Consider the following 18,632-nt stretch of genomic DNA (forward strand, 5'->3'; position numbering starts at 1 on the left):
GAACAAATATGTTTTTAACGATTCTATGATTATTTTCACAATTAAAATTATTTTTCCCTTAAAAATTGCAATGGAATAGCTCTTAAAATATAAATAAACTTTAATTTTATTGCTTTTCGTCACTGCATTTCTCCAATTAATTTCATTGTATATTCACAAATTCACAGAAATGTCATTCTCATGCCTTGAAAACTTCACTCAAGGCACGCACTCTACTCAATGGATTCCACTCGCTTGAGTGTGGTGAGTAGCCAACGAAATGGAAACGGAACAAAGCGTATGAAACGATGAAAAAATGCAGAAATATTCGATGAAATGCACAAAACACACCCCCTCTCACTCTCACTCACTCACTGCACTCACTCTCTCAAATACACTCACTCATATACTGCCTCTCAGGCAGTCTCACTCTCTGTCCCACATAAAGTCACTCAGTCTCGCACACACTCTCATGCACACTACTCACTCACACTCATTCATTCCCTCATCCACTCACACCCATTCATACCCATGGCAACAACTACAGCAACGACCCAACTGTCAACAGCCGCCCAAAAACAAAATGACGAATTTATGAACATGTTTGCGCTCTCGCCAAACAGAGACGGACGGCCGCCGCTCAAGCGCTCTCTCAGCCGCACGACACACTAGTGGTCTCTGTCTCTCCAACGGCCGGGCCGGCATGGAGCCGCCTCTCAGTTGAGTGCATAGGAATGCTGGCGTTCGAGTCTTGGGAAATGGAAATGAGTTATGCGCGCAACGCCGGTGTCGACGTCGGCGTCGGCGTCGCTGTCGCTGCATGGGAATGCACACCATACAGCTGCCTCGCTCGCACTTCTCATAATTGAAACTTTTTGCGGTTAGCCGCGCGCCGTGTCTTCTCTTACGTAGCGAGGGTTTAGCGTGACGTAAGGCCAAAAGTTTATACCGCGAGTCAGTGCCGTCAGGAATCTGACGCTGGCTGCGACGAGGCAGCGGAGTAGCAGTAGCATCAACCAAGTGCCTTAGCCCACCCCAGCCCCATCAGCCGTTAGACCGTTAAGTCGTAGAGCGCTCCACGTGACGTAAGACTATTTATAGCGTTACGTATTGGGGTGTTGAAAACCTTTGCCGTAAGATCGGTTCTCCACTCTTTTGGGGGTCAGAATCGACTGCGACTGCGACTTCGTCTTCGACTTCGGCTTTCTGTCACTGCCGCTGCCGTAACGTGCCGCCGCTGCCTGCCTTTGTGCTTTTGGCTTTGCTTTTGCGAATGCGTTTACATGGCGGCCCGGCCAAAAGCGAATCGGGCCGGCGCTCATTCGATTCATGGCGATTCATTCAATGGTCAGCTGCGTGACTGTGTGGCAGCGACGGCTCGGCGGCTCCAATACACAATCTCTCTATCTCTCTTCCGACACGGACCCAAACCCAAACCCGGACGGGGACCCCTCGCTACGGTCGTAAAGTGTGCGGATTCCGGCTAAACGAAATGTGTGTTGTTTGCGAGAACGAGAACTGGCTGTGAAACGATAGCGAATATCGAAAGGATATTTTCGAATACAGTTCTAATAATAACTGGAAATGTTTTGAACACGGTCAACATGCAATCCAAAATTTAGCTCATACTTCAAACAATTTCAAGAATAAATAAACTTGATCAAAATATTATAAAACGGCAATCAAAGCCACCAAATGTTTCAAAACAAATCGGTCAAAATGTAACTATAATTTTAATACCTAATTTGAACTTAAAATCAAAAACTGCATTTATTGTAGTTGATAAAAATTTAAATACAATTTTTAAAACATTTAAAATACTAATAAAGAACATCAGAAATGGACCAAAGAACATTTTTATAAATAACTGATTATGAAAATATAAACAAATCAATCAGCATAATCAATTCAATGATATGCATATATTTCAATAAAATTTTGCAAAAATATAAAACATATCCCATTCTCTATCAAATACAGCAAAAAACTTCAATAAAACGCTAGCAAATACCCAAAAATAAAAATAGAACTGTATATACTATTGAAATCCGCAAAGAACCGGAATATCGAAATACTGCAAAAGGAAAACGCGGCTTGAAAATGCTTCTGAGCAATCAGCCGGCAAATACAAAGCCTCCACAGACGCCGCCTCCGACGTCGTCGTCGCAGAACTTCAAGTCCAAGCTTCAGCAACAAATTGCCACAGCGGCTGTGGCAGCAGCCGCAGCGGCAGCCACCACAAACCTCGCCAACGGCAGCACCGCCACTCATCATCATCATCATCATCAGAATCATAATCATCATCATCCGCTGAACCACCATCATCATCCGCATCAGCACAACATTTCCTTTGCCACGGATTTCTCAATTGCCGCGATTATGGCGCGCGGCGGAAACGCCCCGAGCAGCCGCGAGCCATCCGAAAGGAGTCTGAGTGAGTAAAGTAATTCCGACCTTCCACCACATCTACTCGTACACACTATATCTGATATATCTCTATCCGTCCCATACACACTCTTGAATAGATATCAATTTGCATTTCTACACGTAGGAGCATTTCCTTTTCGTCGCTTAAATTGTTGACGATTTTTGTGAAATATTCATTCATTTGTTTGAGGGGTTCTTTCTGAGAAGAAGTTCTATTCATATATATTCTTATCTTTGGTTTAAATTGATGGTTTGCATAATGAACAAGTTCCAGTCTCTTTTGTTGATTGAATTTTATTTTGCATATCCAACATGTTGATGTTTAGCCCAAGTTACGGGTTTATACGATAATCGAATCGAACTTTCATTTACATATTTATGAACCCGCACAAGTCAGAGATTGTTTAGAATGCTATCTGAAAAAGCGATCAGGCTTAAAATTGTTATAACAAAATATAGCCAGTTGAGACTTCTAGCAGAAAGAAGTTTTCTTCGATTTGTGGAAGAAAAATGTACTGCAAATTACAGGAGACTTTAGTAAATCTATCAGAAGTACTTCAAAATATATAATCCAAGAACTAAGGACCGCTCTGAAACATTTGACGACCATATGAATATGGAAAAAACATGGACTTTGTAATTAAATTTATTATCAGTCCATTTTCTTAACTACGGATTCTACTTAATAGTTTGCAAGAAAATGGTCTTTCTTTCTCTGAACTTGATCCATTTATAATCCAAAACGAACCTGGAAATCAAAACACTAATAAAAAGTAACCCGAATGGAATTAAATCTTTACAATAAAGTATTTCAAAGAGCATGCGTCACTCAAGAAGTCGCTAAAATATATTCTGCAATTCAACAGATCATCAAAAACGAGTCTTCCAAAAGTCTTAAGAGACCTTCAGTAGAATCATTACTTTATTTACTTGTAGTACGAGTATATAAAAATATATACACATACATTTAAGAAAAGCAGTTCCATCTGTCGATGAAAGACCCCGCCCCGCTTCAATAAAACATTTCAACGAAAAAAACCCAATTAATCGATTGCTTAGAAATACCCATACCATTGGCCCCCTTCCCCTAAACCAATTTCCCTCCCCTGTTCTGTGGGGGGGAGGAAAAGTGTCGCAATTGCATTATATTTCTCCTCTATTTTCTGTGCATATTTTTTCTCGTACTCGTATTTTGTTGTTTTTCCTTTTATGCTTTATAAATTATATATTGATGACAATGCAACGTTGATGACTTGATAATTGCGGCAAATGCGCGGCAATAAAATAATCAAAGCCTATTTGAATGCAAGGGTGGACAGTCGTATGTTGCCGCATGGTGTGTGTGGCAGGGGCACGACAAGCGAGTCAGATGTATTCGCTTATGCGTATATTTATCTCCCTCTGTCGCGTATGCAAAACTATTTAGATGCCATAATTGGGTAGAGAGACAGAAGCGCCAACAGATGCATTCATTAGTCGTGGCCCCGGCCCCGGCCCCCACACTCAACCTCTGCCCTGCCCCACCATTTGGCGGTGCAACGCACACATGGCGCACACACACAGATACGCACACAGCCAACGGCAGATTGGTAGAAAATTAACATATGAAATTGCATTTTGAGCAAATAATTGAATTTTTTGGCGTAATCTGTGAAATACATCTGGGCGCGACCGATTCTCGACTGTGTCGACTGTCCCTCGTCATCGACATGCAACATGTTGCCATAGTAGCACTCTCCGTTCTTTCTGTTGCCTCTGTACTCGGCACTCTGCCTCTGTTCCTCCCGCATTAACAAGCCAATTTGATGTCTCTGTTGCATCTAGGTCCATTGTCTGTGGAACAGTATTCGGGCCAGGATGTGGACGATGATGTTGACGTTGATGTGGTTGACTGCAGTGACTCTGAATCGCCGACGGCGTTGGCTGCAACAGCAGCGGCGGCGGCAGCAGCAGCAGCAGCAGTTCAGGCCCAGCAACGTCAGGCATTGCGTGTTGCACAGCAACAACAGCAACAACAACAGCAGCAGCAACAACAGCAACAGCAACAACAACGGCAACAGACACATCACCATGCAACAGCAAACAAGCAACAACGCCAACATCACAATCATCATCACAACAACAACAACAACAACAACAGCAATCACAGCAAATCAAGCAGCCATCGAGGGCGTGCCACAACCACCACACCAAATGCTGCCGCAGCTGGAGCTGTGGCTGGAGCTGGATCTAGTGGTGGTGGCACGGCCACGCCCTCGCCTCCACCGCCAGCCCAGAGTCCTCCCGAAGACGAACGCCTGTCGCCAGAGGAGCCCGCGCAGGTAACCAAACGCAACAAAGTCAGCAACGCTCCCATACGAAAAGCGCTTTTCTAACCGTGTCCCACCTTCCGCTACTCTCCTCCATCTACATCCACATCCACATCCAAATCCACAGCAGCCCACGCCCAAGATACTCGGCTCGTGCAACTGCGACGATCTCACGCCAATCCAGTGCCACCTGGAGACCAAGGAGCTCTGGGATAAGTTCCATGAATTGGGCACTGAAATGATCATTACCAAATCGGGCAGGTGAGTCGAGACGAGAAACTTGTACAGAAAAATTTACTACATACATTTACATTAAAGGGGAAATGGAGTGGTATATGAATGCGATGAATGGTCAGTGTTCAAGGGGATCAATTAGTGATGAAAGGTCTGGGTTGGGAATGAGTGTAAAAATTAATGTTTTTATTAAGTTGTGGGATTTCTGAAAGATGTTGATCAGGGGGAGATGGGGATATGGATTAAAATGCTTAGAAAACATTTAGGAAGTTTTGAATGTTCACATCCCTAGTACGATAACTTCTATAATAAAGATAGAATACAAAAGAACTGTAATCTAATGTAGTTTCGTAAAAGATATTTGGGATGTAAAAATAGAGCTTCACTCTGGCATTGTGATGGGATTTTTTAAACATTGTTTTCATTGAGAGATTTCCTATGTCTTAGCCAAGACTTTCTTAATTTTTTTCCATGTTTTTCCTCATCATTGACATCAATCATTTGATATTTTACGTCCTAGTATAGTAAATGTCTGCTTTCCTCATACTCGTTCCCAAATTTGCCTCATCAGCAATCGATTAGGTTAAACGTGTACCCCCAACAATTTTCAGCATTCGTTTATCGATTGCAATTGCAGAAATTCCCAGATAATCGATCACATTGTCTCCAGGGTCCACTTGCATCACAAACTCCTCTCCTCTCCTCGCATGCATTTTATTTCATTTAACTTTCATTGGAATTCAATTTGCCAAAGGCCTTTTGGCCGGTGGGCTCAGATTGGGGCGTGCTTTGTGGAGTGTGTGATGAGGGGCAGTCCGGGTCATAACCATAATGCCGCCCCCGGCAGTCGGGCACCAATCAAGGCACCACCACACATCCACACTGCCCACGAGAAGTCCTCGAAACAGAAACTCGAACAATCAATAAAACTTTAATGCGCCTTTCACCCATGGAACCAAGCCCCCCGCCAGACCAGTCGCCACCAGCCCAGCTCCGCCCCGCCCCACCGATGACGCCTCCTCGTCTTAACTGGAAAATATCAACAACTTTTTGGTTAGTTTCTCATTTACATGGGGCTCCATCAGCTGGCCAAGAAATTTGATTGACAAGGCATCGAAATAATATGCCGTCGATTTTCGATTAGCAGAAAAGAAAGAAAAAAAGAAAAAAATTGTGAAGCAGCCAGAACCCAGGGGGAAGCAGTTCGTTTCATCAGCGGTTTGGGTCTACTACAATCAAATTTGAACAGGAAAAGACCAGGCTAGCTTTGTGGGGTGATGTTTTTGATACCCTTACAGATCCTTCCTTTGCTTGAGTACTATATCGAAAAAACGGTGACCTTAGGCCAAAGTTTACTCACCTGTTTCTCTTATGGCTGATTGGATCTACGACGTACGACCCATGCCTGAAAATATATGAAGGATATATGAAAATTTATGGCTGGGAATAGATTTTGCAGAATTTACTGATACATTATTATCACTCCCTTCCCTTTTATGCATTGCAAACCTCTTGTCCAAATCATTGTACTCTCTGCAAGGGTATGCGTACACTCCACACACAAACACCTGTACCCACGAACACAGACCTGAGACCTGGGCTAAACGACTTTTCATTCGCAACTCAACAAAGAAGTTGAAGAAATTATTGCTTGACGATATTTCTCGATTCTCGTGCGAATGTCGTGTTGGATGGATGACTGCCTGGTAGGGTAGGGCAGGCAGGGAGCTGGTGGGGTGAATGTGAATGCGAAATGCGAAATGCGAATGAATATGAAACGAATAACGAAACATGAACGAACGAACATAAAACATAACATTTTGGGTGCCAGAAGAACTTTTTGTTTTTCTCTTTTTTGTTGGCTTTATTTTTTCTGCCTTTCTGCTTTTCTCTTTCTCTTCAGCTTTTTGGATAACATGCGAAATACGCATTAGTCTCTAGGTGGTAGTTAGGAGCCCTGTTTTTGATACTTTTCAAGTGGGTGAGGGGTATGATGGATTTTAGGGAAAGGTTCACCATGCTGAGAACTATCCTCAGCAATGACGACGGTTCTTCATTGAGGCCTTCTTTGCTTCCTGGACTACTTTGCCCAATGGGGTCTAGAAACTGAATATTTAATGAAAATAATTATATTTATTGAATAAATAAAAAATAGTCATAATAACAATACTGTGCAACAAAAGTAAAGCTTATGAATGTATTTCCTTGAGATAAAAATTAGGTTTTATGCAAGATCTTTTTTAAAAGTTAAAATTTTTATAATTTTTATACACAAAAATTAATAAAGATGTAGCGACCCAGAGTGGAAGTTTTCTACCACTTTAATTAAAGTTGGATTAAAATTAAATGTTTCACTAGAGAGAAAAAATATTTAAAATATGCCGCGACCTCCGCTCTTGTCTCTTCTGTTACTGGGTATCACACAGTCGACTCTCTGGTCGATTTATGATTTAGTGTTTTTAGTGCCTTTGGTTTTCTGTCTTTTCGCTTGGCAACTTTTGTTTGTTTGTTCTGAATGTGTGTGTAACCCTTTGTTGGCCGTCAGCAGTCGACCCCAAAAGAGATCTCCACCTCCCCCACTTCCCACTCGCCATCCCCCTTCCACCTGCTGTGCGCATTTACGACACATTAACAAATTTACTCCTTTCGCTCCCGCTTCTCCTGAATCCAGAATCCTGAGCTCTGAGTCCTGCCTGAGCCAGGAGTCCACACAAAGTATAAATTGCATTGTAATAGCTACCGATTGTCGCGCTAACAACACATTTGCATGTCCCCTGGCTTTTGGGCCCCCATTTCGTTTCGTTTCGTTTCGTGTTCTGTTTGACTCTCACTGTTTTTTTGGTGACTGCTGCCACTGGCTGCCCTGTAATTAGCCAAAGGATACCGATGCTTGCCGCCGCTTACTCGTATTTACATTTGTGCGGGTTTGATGCATGCAACACAACTGCAAAGCACACAAAAAAAGAGAGAGAAACAGAACAATAACTCCCAATCCCGATATACATCTATGTCAGCACGTCGTTTGGCAGCTAAACATGTCCGTCCAGGTCCAGGGGAAGTGGGAGTGCCAATGCTTTTTTTGTTTGTTTTCTGAGTGATACATTTTAAATTACAAAAGTATAGGCTTGGGTACAGCTTTTAGATGGTATGATTCGGTGGCATGTTCATCAGGGATCAGGTGTGGAGGGCAGCACTGGGAAGTTGGGATATTTTTGGTGTTTCTTGTATCTGAAATGAATACCAGAAGGAAACCCCTCAATTTACACAGATATACTCTGCAGATACATATGTATATCGGATTCATGGCACCATTCAGAACCATTCAGTCAATCGTTGAAATTCCATGAAAATGTTGCCACAACATGCAACAAGCGCATGCGCAGCTCCCATCAGAACGGAGCCATGAAATGCGCGACAAGAACTGCATCAAATTGCCAACAGATTCGGGCCCGAAACAAGAAGCCGACTTGGAGGATGATTTACAGCCCAAGAAAAGAGTCAGAAATTGTTTGAATTTGTGTTTACCTGCCTGTCAGATGGTCAGGTTAGGACTGAGGACTGCTCGTCGCCTTATGTGTGCGTGGGTATGTGCTTGCTCTGCGGTCATTGAAATAAAATATCACGTGGTTTGTGATTTTGTCACGCTGTCAGCGGTTTTGAGGTTATTTTGCAGGACATTCTGTCCGTGGACAAAGGCGGCGCACAAAAGTCAGAAGACGCGGGCGGGCGGGCTAATTGTTTTGACCTCTCGCCCAGCGGGTCGAAGTCCCTCGGTTTGTCAATATTTTGCGACAAACTCTTCACGCCTATCAGGTCCGGGATCTGTCTATCCCGGGGCTAGGCTAGGGTCCGAAGGGACAGGCACAGTAGCACAAGGCAGTGCATGGCAATTGCAATTTTCATGGTGCAGGCAGGCAGAATTTTCTGTATTTTTAGACACAACTTTGGCCACAGCTCCATTAATATTTCAACGAACAGCTGAACAGAAACCCAGACCATTTATCAGAGGGAATCGACAAGAACAGACAACAATTGGAACAAGTTAATCCCCCAGACGAAAGGTGCAGTGCAGGGGCAGGGTCCGAGTCCGAGTCGGAGTCGGAGACGGAGTCGGAGACGGGTCTAAATTATGAATTAATCAACTAATAAAAGATGGGAAAAGGGAAATGCAGCCAGCGGTGGAACAGGGAAAGAGGGAAAAACAGGGGGGAGTGTTGTCAGTTTCCGATAAGATCTAAGTTATAGTTTTATATATCCGTTTTTCTTCTGTTCTGTTTGGGGTTCGGGGTTGTTTCGGGGTTTAGTCGCTGGCTAATTTGCATTTTATTAATTTAGACCTTGAGGCTTAATTTGCTGTAACAAAGGTGTTGATAATGAATTGGCGGCTCTCCCATAGGGTTTCTATATATAGCGTAGTGTATTCGGCCAGACTAATTGAAACCAAAGCCACCCCAAGTCATCGCTGCTGGCCAGTCCTCCCCTTTCTGTGGTATTTCTTGCCATGGCAAATGGTGTGTAAACTTCATAATTGTAACCTTTGGCACCTAAGCTCGGTCCGGTCGACGTCCACGTCCAAGTCCACTCCTGCATTCCATTCCGCACTAAAACTGAACTGAGTAAAAGCCATTTCCCTAATTTTCCCATAAACAAATACATAAAATCCACACCAGCAAAAAGAAAGAACTGAAGTCGAAGCGGTTTTCCCAAAAGGGTGGGAGTGGCTGTGGTTCTGTGGCTAATAAAATGTATGTAAATGTTGGAATATGATTTACGACATTTCCGCCGGGGGGGCGGCATTAGATATAGCCCAAAAACAGGCGTGGCTGTTGGTCTAGCTTCACACATTTATGGGGCACATTAGCAGAGCCATCAAATGGCTGAGGAAAGTGTTAACAATCCGAATAAATTTAGCTGGAACTCAGCTCGGACTTCCATTACATTCTGCTTACATTTCTGCTTCTTTGTTTTTGGCCAAAAACAAAATGGAAGCTTCCGGCTCTGGCGGCGGCCTCCGCTTGGCTGCAGCTCGTAGATATCCAGATAAGAGAAACCATGTTAAATGCCTGCTACAATGGTGCTAATTGTGGCATGCAACTGCAACTGCAACTGCACTTGCTACTTGTGTTACAGCCAGAACGAGCCAACGATTGCCGCGACGACTGTGATTCGTTTGGGTTGTTGCTCAAACTAAATAGTGGGCCCATAGCCCCATAACTGTTACCTACTTGACGTTGGCAACTCTGGCCCACACAATTGGCCACGCCCAGACTCCCCCAATAACGGTCTGTTAAGCAGGGCGGTGACAAACTGTACAATTGTATAAATCACAAAATCACACACAGAAATGAGTCACAAAGAAATTGAAACACGACTTATTCGTGGTTCAAAGTGTTACAGGGTTGCTTTCTGGGCCCCTTCTTCTTAAACCCTACCGGAGCCTACACCTACATTTACAAAAATAAATAACAAATAAAATAAACAAAATAATTACTTAAAAATAAACGAATCCCCAACATTTGCTTAAGATTCATTGAAATCTTCTTTAAAAATTAAATCTTTTTCTCATATTACTCAACAGTTATATATTCCCAGCGTTATTCAACACTGCTCAAATATTGTCAATGGTTCTCTCCGATAATTATAACATTTTATTTGAACAAATGCCACCCCATTAATTTACCAACACAACTCAAAGCAAATCAATTATAATTAGCCAGCCCACACCATTGCCATTACCATTACTCCGTCTAGCCAGCAAACACAGATATAACATGCCTACACTCATAGATACAGAAACACCCAATGCTGTTGGCTCTGACAAGGTGTTCTCTCCCCGTGTTCTTGGCTCGGAGACAAATGACAAAAAAGTGGGCTGGGTCATTAGCGTCATTTACACTTACCTTCGACCGCAAACAGACACAAAAAACGACAAATTGTTGTTATATAATTTCAACTGTTGAGTGTATCAGGGGAAGGTGGCTGGGGGAATGGGCAGGGGGTGGCACACCCACTGTACCCCCCACTGGGGTGTGCGGAAATGTGTCAAAAACGTGCTAAAAGTCATAAAATTAAATATGCGTCTTATTTGCATACCCCGCATGAAACACAATGGCGGGCAATAAAAAAAATAGTTCACGATTTTCCTCCGCCTTTCTGTATGCCTTTCTTTGAGTTCACTAACATTTCCCGACCATTTCCACACACCACTTGGTCCACTTTCAGGCGCATGTTCCCCACGGTGCGTGTGAGCTTCTCGGGTCCACTGCGGCAGATCCAGCCCCCGGATCGGTACGCCGTCCTGCTGGACATTGTGCCCCTGGACTCGCGGCGCTATCGCTATGCCTACCATCGCAGCTCCTGGCTGGTGGCGGGCAAGGCGGATCCGCCGCCGCCGGCCCGCATCTACTGCCATCCGGATTGCCCCATCAGCCCGGAGGCGTTGCGCAAACAGGTCGTCTCCTTCGAGAAGGTGAAGTTGACAAATAACGAAATGGATAAGAGCGGACAGGTGAGTCGAGCTCTAGATACTGGGGGGTGGCAAAGGACATTCACGGGCTGGACAGGCGGGAGTGTTAGAGGCAGTAAGAAATCGATGAAGGGGGGGATAGGCTTTAGGCTGCTAAACGGATGAACTAGTTTCGAATCGGTATGTGTTTGAAAGGATAAGGAACACACAGGCTGGAGCTTCTATAGTGATGGTATTACCTTCCAGGAGAGTTGTAAACTTGCTTTATTATTGGGGCTGTAGTTTACCAATTTTAAAATAAGTTTTCCAGGCAAAGATGCCACTGAATGAGCCAGGCATAAAAGCATTTAGATTTCTATCAATAGTAGGTGCTCCTGATTGATCTCTTACCTTTTATTGTGTCCTAGAAGCCAGTGATTTATGGAATGCTGCCTCCTTCCTTGCTTTGTATTGGGTAAAATGCAATGACCAGGAACCACAATACAGCTTATAGAGGCCACTTGGAAGAAGTACAGTCAAACTAGAAGAGATAAAAACCAACAAGATTCAATAGTTTTCAGCGTATAAAACTCTCTTTCAAAGACAGAAACCTTAAGATTTCAAAGTCTAGCTTCCCTTTGTCTTTGATTTCAATAGATTATATTATATTATATGGTACATCCAGCTCCTAACTCTTAACCCCAATACCAGTGAGAGAGCACCTGCGAGAGGTAGCATTTCTGGCATCCCGAATTCATTTATGAATAATTTAGGGAAGACGCAAACACATAAACTGGCGGCCGGGCGGCTGACTGGCATTGTCTTCAGTCGTTGGGTCGTGTCGGGTCAGATGGGGTCAGCCAGAGTTGCCACAACATGCACATATGCAAATGGCATTGCGCGCGCACAAAAATGAATGAAAATTGTTGGCAATTTGGTGGCAAATACTCCTCCACCACTCCACGGACGACTCACCCACATGTTTTGAGAGCCCAAGATCCGAGTGGCGACGCTCTGTTTACGAGCCTGCTACCGTTTTTATCACATCCATAAAGGATGCGATGGGCACTGGGATATAGGATAGGAGAATGGAGGCTGCAGAGCCTTCCGAGGACAGTCAAAACAAACATGGACTACTTTTTATGGGCGTACATTTTTTATAAGCATTCGCATTCAGGAAATTCTTCTCGTTTCGTTTCGTTTCATACAGGTCGTGTTGAACTCAATGCATCGCTATCAGCCACGGATCCACTTGGTGCGGATGAGCCACGGCCAGAGCATACCCGGCAATCCCAAGGAGCTGCAGGATATGGATCATAAAACCTTCGTTTTCCCGGAGACCGTGTTCACGGCCGTGACGGCCTATCAGAATCAATTGATTACGAAACTGAAAATCGATTCGAATCCGTTTGCAAAAGGATTTCGCGATTCGTCGCGTCTCACTGACTTTGATAGGTGAGTGTCTCCTCCTTTGGACTTGGGCTTGGACTCGGATGCCCTCTACTCGCGATACAGTAGTTTGCTCCGTTTCTGCCCCGTTTTTATGGGGTCATGTCTGATTTATGGCCTAATTTACGATTGCCTGTTGAGCCGTAAAACCCTACAGTAGCTCAAGTTGCTGCTGATTAGCGAAAATGTGTGAAAGTGTCGGAGAACAGAGTGCGGAATGCGGAGCCGCGTTTCCATTAGCAACTGCCTGCGGCTGCGACGTGCAGCACATGCGATCAATCAGCCAATGCCGTCGCTATTGTGATTGGAGCACGATGTGGGATTTCTCTGAAAAAATACAGATTAAAGGGCAAGTTCTATGATAAAATGGTAGCATCATTCATCATGCATGACGTTTCTTAGTCAATGAATGGGCAAAATCTGTCGTTGACTGTATTCGACATTCCCCTCTGCAACATGCTTAGTCCCAGCATATTAGAGCATCTTTTTTGAAGCTTTTGCATGTCACGATAAAAATATTTCAACTGAATTCAAAAACAAATGTGGAATAATACATTCCATAAATCAGTTAATCTGAAATGTAGACATTTTCGCACACGAGCAACATTTCGGGCACTCAGCAACATGCGGCCCAGAATGGCCCTAGCGCCAAAAGGACCCCATTCTTTGGGCTTCTTTTTGGCAAGGCACCTGAAGGCTGCCGCTGCAGCCCTTTTTTCGACAGCAACTTCAAAGTGTTGCAAGTCGGCGACTATTAAGACAGCAAGAGCAACGCAGCAGAAGCAGCAGCAGCAGCAAACGCTCTGCCGCCGCCAGCAGCAACATGGCAACAGCACACGAGCAACATCGCTGTTGTAGCCGGCACGGCGGCGGCTTAAGTGGCGTAAATTACAGATCGGCGGCTTTAACTTTGAAGCCGATTCGTACATGAAATGAAAACACGAAAATAATGAGTGAATGTATCTCTTGTGGCTCTTGTTGCTGTTGTTGCTGTTGTTGCAGTTGTTGTTCCTGTAGTTTAGTGTCGGCAATTGGCAGTTACTTTCAACGTAATTATGTTATTGCCCCAACTGAAGCTCTGCCCCTGTCCCTGTCCCTGACTCTGTCCAAGACTCTTCTCTAAAGCTTTTTATCATCTGGTCTCTCGTCTGTTCGCTTGCAGAGATCCAATGGATGCGTTTTTCTTCGACCAGCACATGCGAGCCGCACCACTGCGCTTCTTTCCGGATCCGCTGATGTCGCAGCTCACCCCCCAAGAGGCGGACGCCGCCTCGCTGGCCCTCCTGGAGAAGGCCCGCCAGCACCTGCAGATGTTTGGCCGCTCGCCGTACACCGAGATGCTGCTGCCCCATCTGTACCAGCGGCAGGCTCCGCCGCCACAGGCCTCGCACCTCAGCGCCTTCCAGCTGGGGATGTGGCAGCAGCAGTGGCCCCAGCTGACGGCCGGGTTCCTGGCCAGTGCCAATCAACAGGCGGCCTTTGCAGCAGCCGCCGCGGCAGCAGCGGGCGCCAATCGCACCCCGCCCCCACCTGCTGCAGGGGCAGCACCGCCTGCCCCGGCCACACCCACATCCTCGTGCGGCTCGGCGTCGCCGGATCTGCGGGCGAGGCCGCAGATGAGTCACTATCCGCAACGCTTCAGTCCGTATCAGGTGCCGCAGCATCAGGCCTCGCCACCAGCCTCCACAAGAGCGGAGAGTCCTTAAGAGTGTCCCACCCGAAAACCAAACCAGCAAAATTCCTTGAAAAATCTATCTATGAAATGTATGTGCAATGTTGTTGAAAACCTTTTGTAAATAACCCAAAAACCTGTTGCTGCAACATCCAAAGAGAACGCAAGAGAGACAGACAGACAGAAAGAGAGAGAGAGAGAGTGAACGATGTTGCATGTGATGCTGAAGAGAGAGAGAGAGATCGTCGTGAACCATAGACCGTTCGGTGAAAATGTGACCAGCGCTGAATGTGAGTCAAGGACAGCGGAAACGGAATCGGAAGCGGAAACGGTTTCACTGTATTGTAATTTTCTGTAGAATTATAACAGTATTAGTTAATTTAATTACGCGTAGGCCTAGCATCGTGTCCCATCCCCCCGTATCTGTATCTGTGTCTGTGTCTGTGTCTGAATCTGAATCTGTGTATTGTAATTTAATTTATCCACTTTCGTTGCTGTTGTCCATGTGTTCCTATAACTGCAATTATTGTGAAAATTCCACGCTGAATTAAATCCTTTAGACACTCCCCCCACCCCACTCCACCCCTCCAATGAAGTACTATAAACACTTATTTAAATGATGTGCAAAGAGAGAGAAACTGAATAAACAATTTATAACACAAAGCGAGTAACATTCATTTATACTCGTATTTGAGTATTGTTTCGGAATGGCATGGGCTTTCCCCGATTTTATTTTGCAAACATGCGATTGCCATTGCCATTGCTGGGGCTGGGACTGGGGCTGGGACTGGCGCTGGGGCTGGACAATACGAGTAAGTGCTTCCATAAATATGGCCAACAATTAATAACGATGATATTGCCAAAGGGGGTGGGGCTCTCGGCTCTCTTTCTTTCTCTCTCTGTCTGCTCTCTACGCTCGACTGTGGGGCACGTGATGCGCAGTCGCGCATGGCAGCAGCCCCGCCACTGACATTTATGCCCCGGCAATGAAATATAATTTATAGAATTTTGTGCTCTTTATGAAAGTCTAATTAATTACCGCTCCGTGTTTTAGTGCCTGCCAAAGGGTTGCATGCCATCAACAATGGATGCAGATGCAGTGAGTTGCAGTTGCAGTTGCACGCGACATGCGTCATCAATTTCTAATGATGTATGTCTGTGGAGCAGACATTTGTTATTAATTCCATTACACTGCCACTTCCACTGCTCTTTCTTAGCAATTAACAATTTAAAGTGGCTGTTTAGTACAAAAGGTTGGACATCTCGGAATGGATACTAAAATGGTACTCTCAGATACTACTTTGTTGCAGTCCCCCTACAATTTGCATTTGAAAAGATCAATTGATTGGGAGGTTCACAAATAACCGATGGCTGATTAGGAAATTGTAGTCAACTGAAGATGTCAATGCCAGTAGGGAATTGAAAATATCAGCTACTTGTTAAAAATGAATACTGGCAATTGCCAACTTCTGGATAGACTTCTGTTTCTGTGCCGTGGGATTTTCGTATATATATCTAATATATAAGAACCTACTGCGCAGACAAACCAGATGAACGAATCCAGTCAAATATACAAAAAATGTGCGTGTGAGCATGTCGTAATCGCGTGAATCTCAATCACAATCACATACATCTACTTATGTGGTACAAATTCTCTTAGATAAATGGGAATCAAGTTTTCCGTAGATAAAAGCTGCCGTTTCATATTCCAAACGGATTAAAAGGGACATCCTTGATGACATTTCCACGGCAAAGCATACAAATAAATATAGTTACCAATCAATAGCATAGCCAATAAATATGAGTATTGACTTCATTTTCATCCACTCCATAGACATTTTCATACTTCCCGCCGTTTCGTTCCCAACCAACTGCCATATTTCCCTCACATTTGACATTCGAAACCACTCTGCTTACCATAACTAATCACCGTTCCTCACAGATACACACAAAATCACACCAGCCGAAAACCACACACACACACACTGATACAAATGTTTAATAACTTAATTTTTGTTGCCCATAGGCCAGGCGGCAAGTTAGAAAATGGGCCTCAAAGAGAGGTTGACTGGGGGGCCGGCCCCGCATTTAAATATGGCTTATATAACCCCCATCCCAGTGCAGAGTCTTTTTACCTAACCGATAACTAACCAATAATTATACACTTTGAAGCTTACAATTAAAAAATTTTTTTTTGACCAACGAGCCCACAAAACTTACTTCTTCTCTCCATTTACGCCACTTTCCAAATGTCTTAATTAAGGGACTTGGGGTTTCGGGCGGTGGGTAGAGAGAGAACAACTGTGAGAAAGTGTCATATTGTTATGAAAAATATATACAGTTTTACTCCAAAGTTACTGCGAGTCCTTGGGCTTGATTTAATTATTGGTTTAACAACTTTTTGTATTGATAACATATCAAGTTGTTTGAGGTTTTAATTACATATGGAAAAGATACATAGTTCCAATGGGGAATAAAGGCAATTAATGTCAGAAAGTTAAGGGTGAAATACCCAGATCCTTCAGTATTTTACAGTACAATTGTTTCGCTGCTTTCCTTCCGTTAAAAATTTCCATATCTCTTCCTGCAAAGCGTTACAAATTCCAAACCACAAAAGTAACCTCCGCACCGAAGCATTATGGAATGTAGATGCCTGGAATTTTCTCACTCACTGCGACAAAGTCGTACACAAATTATCTCGCCACTAAAAATTTGCCTAATTTCCAACATAAATATGAGGCAAGTTATCTCCAGCGACCGATCTCGCAGGCGGCAACCTGACTAATTTTTCTGTGTTTTTTTTTCTGGGTTCTCAGCTTGGGCACGGGACATGGCCCAGGGAACGGGGAAGAGGGAACAGGAGCAGCACCCAAAAAAACAGAAATACACCCCCTTAAAAGGATGAGTCCCGGGATCTTGACCAGGCAGGCGCTAACAAATTTATGTCTTCTTCAGGCTTAGACAGCATAAAAGGTGCTACCAAATAAGAGACGGGGGAGAAAGGTAAAAAAAAGAACAGAGACAGAACCAGAAATACAGGTAAAGGCAAAGGCAAAGGTGGCTCATTACACACAATTTGCAGTTAGGTGCGAGCATATAAATTTCTTTGGCCAGCTTATCAAAATTATGTTAACTTTTATCTAAATTATTTTTTGTGCATTTCTGTGAAGAGGAATGCGTATGAGAGGGGTTGTTTCGCATAAATTGTATCTTGTTTTTTGGGGATTTTCTCTTTTATTAAGGAGTAGCTATTATTTAGGACAGGGCACGAAATATCTTTGATTTATCTAAGGAGGTTATAGGAAGTTTTGGTTTTATTTCAGAGTTGATATTTCAAGATACCTTTACTACTAACGGAATGTATGTATATCAAGAAGATATATTCCGTTCAACCAGTTTGAAGGAATATATTCGAAAGCCTGAACAATATATGTTTATATATATATGTATAATGCATTTCGTTGAATTTAATTGTCTAAAGCACATTTATGACACGGAAAGATGTCGTGATCCACTTAACAGTTTTGATGCACTAACCAGACCTTATGTTATACCATTTAATTGGCCTCTCCATACCCCCCTCCCCATTCAGCAGAGCTTCGAATGAGGGCGGGGCACATTCACATTAGCCATGAACACGAGTTAATTATACCATTAAATTTATTCAATTTATCAAAGAGCCAACGTGGAAACAACAAAAAACAACAAACGTCAGCTTGTCAAATGAAGATACATTTAGCCGCCGGACCGCAGTTCATTCGTCAACGGATCCGCTCAAATCGAATCGAATCGGTATCGTTTCGGCCTGTCCGCTCCATGATTTGGCAACTTTTTTCTGTGGCTATTGCCACTATGCCCCGAAGGTCTACAAGTGTTGTGTGGCGTGTGTTGTGGGGATTGAGAGATGCTAGATGTAGGATGATAAATGGGAATTATTGACAAGAAGTTTTGGGGGAGGAAATTGACCGAAAAAAGAGTTCTAGGGTGATGCGGAAAACCACTAAATGATTGTTGGACTTTGGGTTTGTGGTAGGGAATGAACCTTTGGAGAAGGAAGATCCATTGAAGGAAAAAGGAAATATGGAAGTAGCAAAGTGAACCTTTGCTACCATCGAAT

At 43.9% G+C, this 18,632-nt stretch overlaps 1 protein-coding gene across 1 annotated transcript; it reads left to right on the forward strand.

Annotated features, from left to right (window-relative positions):
- The first annotated feature begins 1,987 nt into the window (after positions 1-1,987).
- On the forward strand, positions 1,988-15,141 carry LOC6593957 (T-box protein H15). Its single transcript, XM_002018606.2, has 6 exons — positions 1,988-2,413; positions 4,231-4,727; positions 4,843-4,976; positions 11,172-11,457; positions 12,605-12,849; positions 14,006-15,141. Exons 1-6 carry the CDS (start codon positions 2,080-2,082, stop codon positions 14,547-14,549), a joined length of 2,040 nt encoding a protein of 679 aa, XP_002018642.1. The 5' UTR covers positions 1,988-2,079; the 3' UTR covers positions 14,550-15,141.
- The last annotated feature ends 3,491 nt before the right edge of the window (positions 15,142-18,632 follow it).

The sequence above is a fragment of the Drosophila persimilis genome, unplaced genomic scaffold (genome assembly GCF_003286085.1).
Source record: "Drosophila persimilis strain 14011-0111.01,24,50 unplaced genomic scaffold, DperRS2 tig00000124-arrow-pilon, whole genome shotgun sequence".
Lineage (NCBI taxonomy): Eukaryota > Metazoa > Arthropoda > Insecta > Diptera > Drosophilidae > Drosophila > Drosophila persimilis.

Bases quoted from the DNA above. Each gene is read 5' to 3' on its own strand.
- LOC6593957 (XM_002018606.2), top strand. From the start codon at position 2,080: ATGCTTCTGAGCAATCAGCCGGCAAATACAAAGCCTCCACAGACGCCG. The intron at 2,414-4,230 runs GTGAGTAAAGTA...TGTTGCATCTAG, and splicing joins GCCATCCGAAAGGAGTCTGA to GTCCATTGTCTGTGGAACAG. The intron at 4,977-11,171 runs GTGAGTCGAGAC...GTCCACTTTCAG, and splicing joins ATCATTACCAAATCGGGCAG to GCGCATGTTCCCCACGGTGC.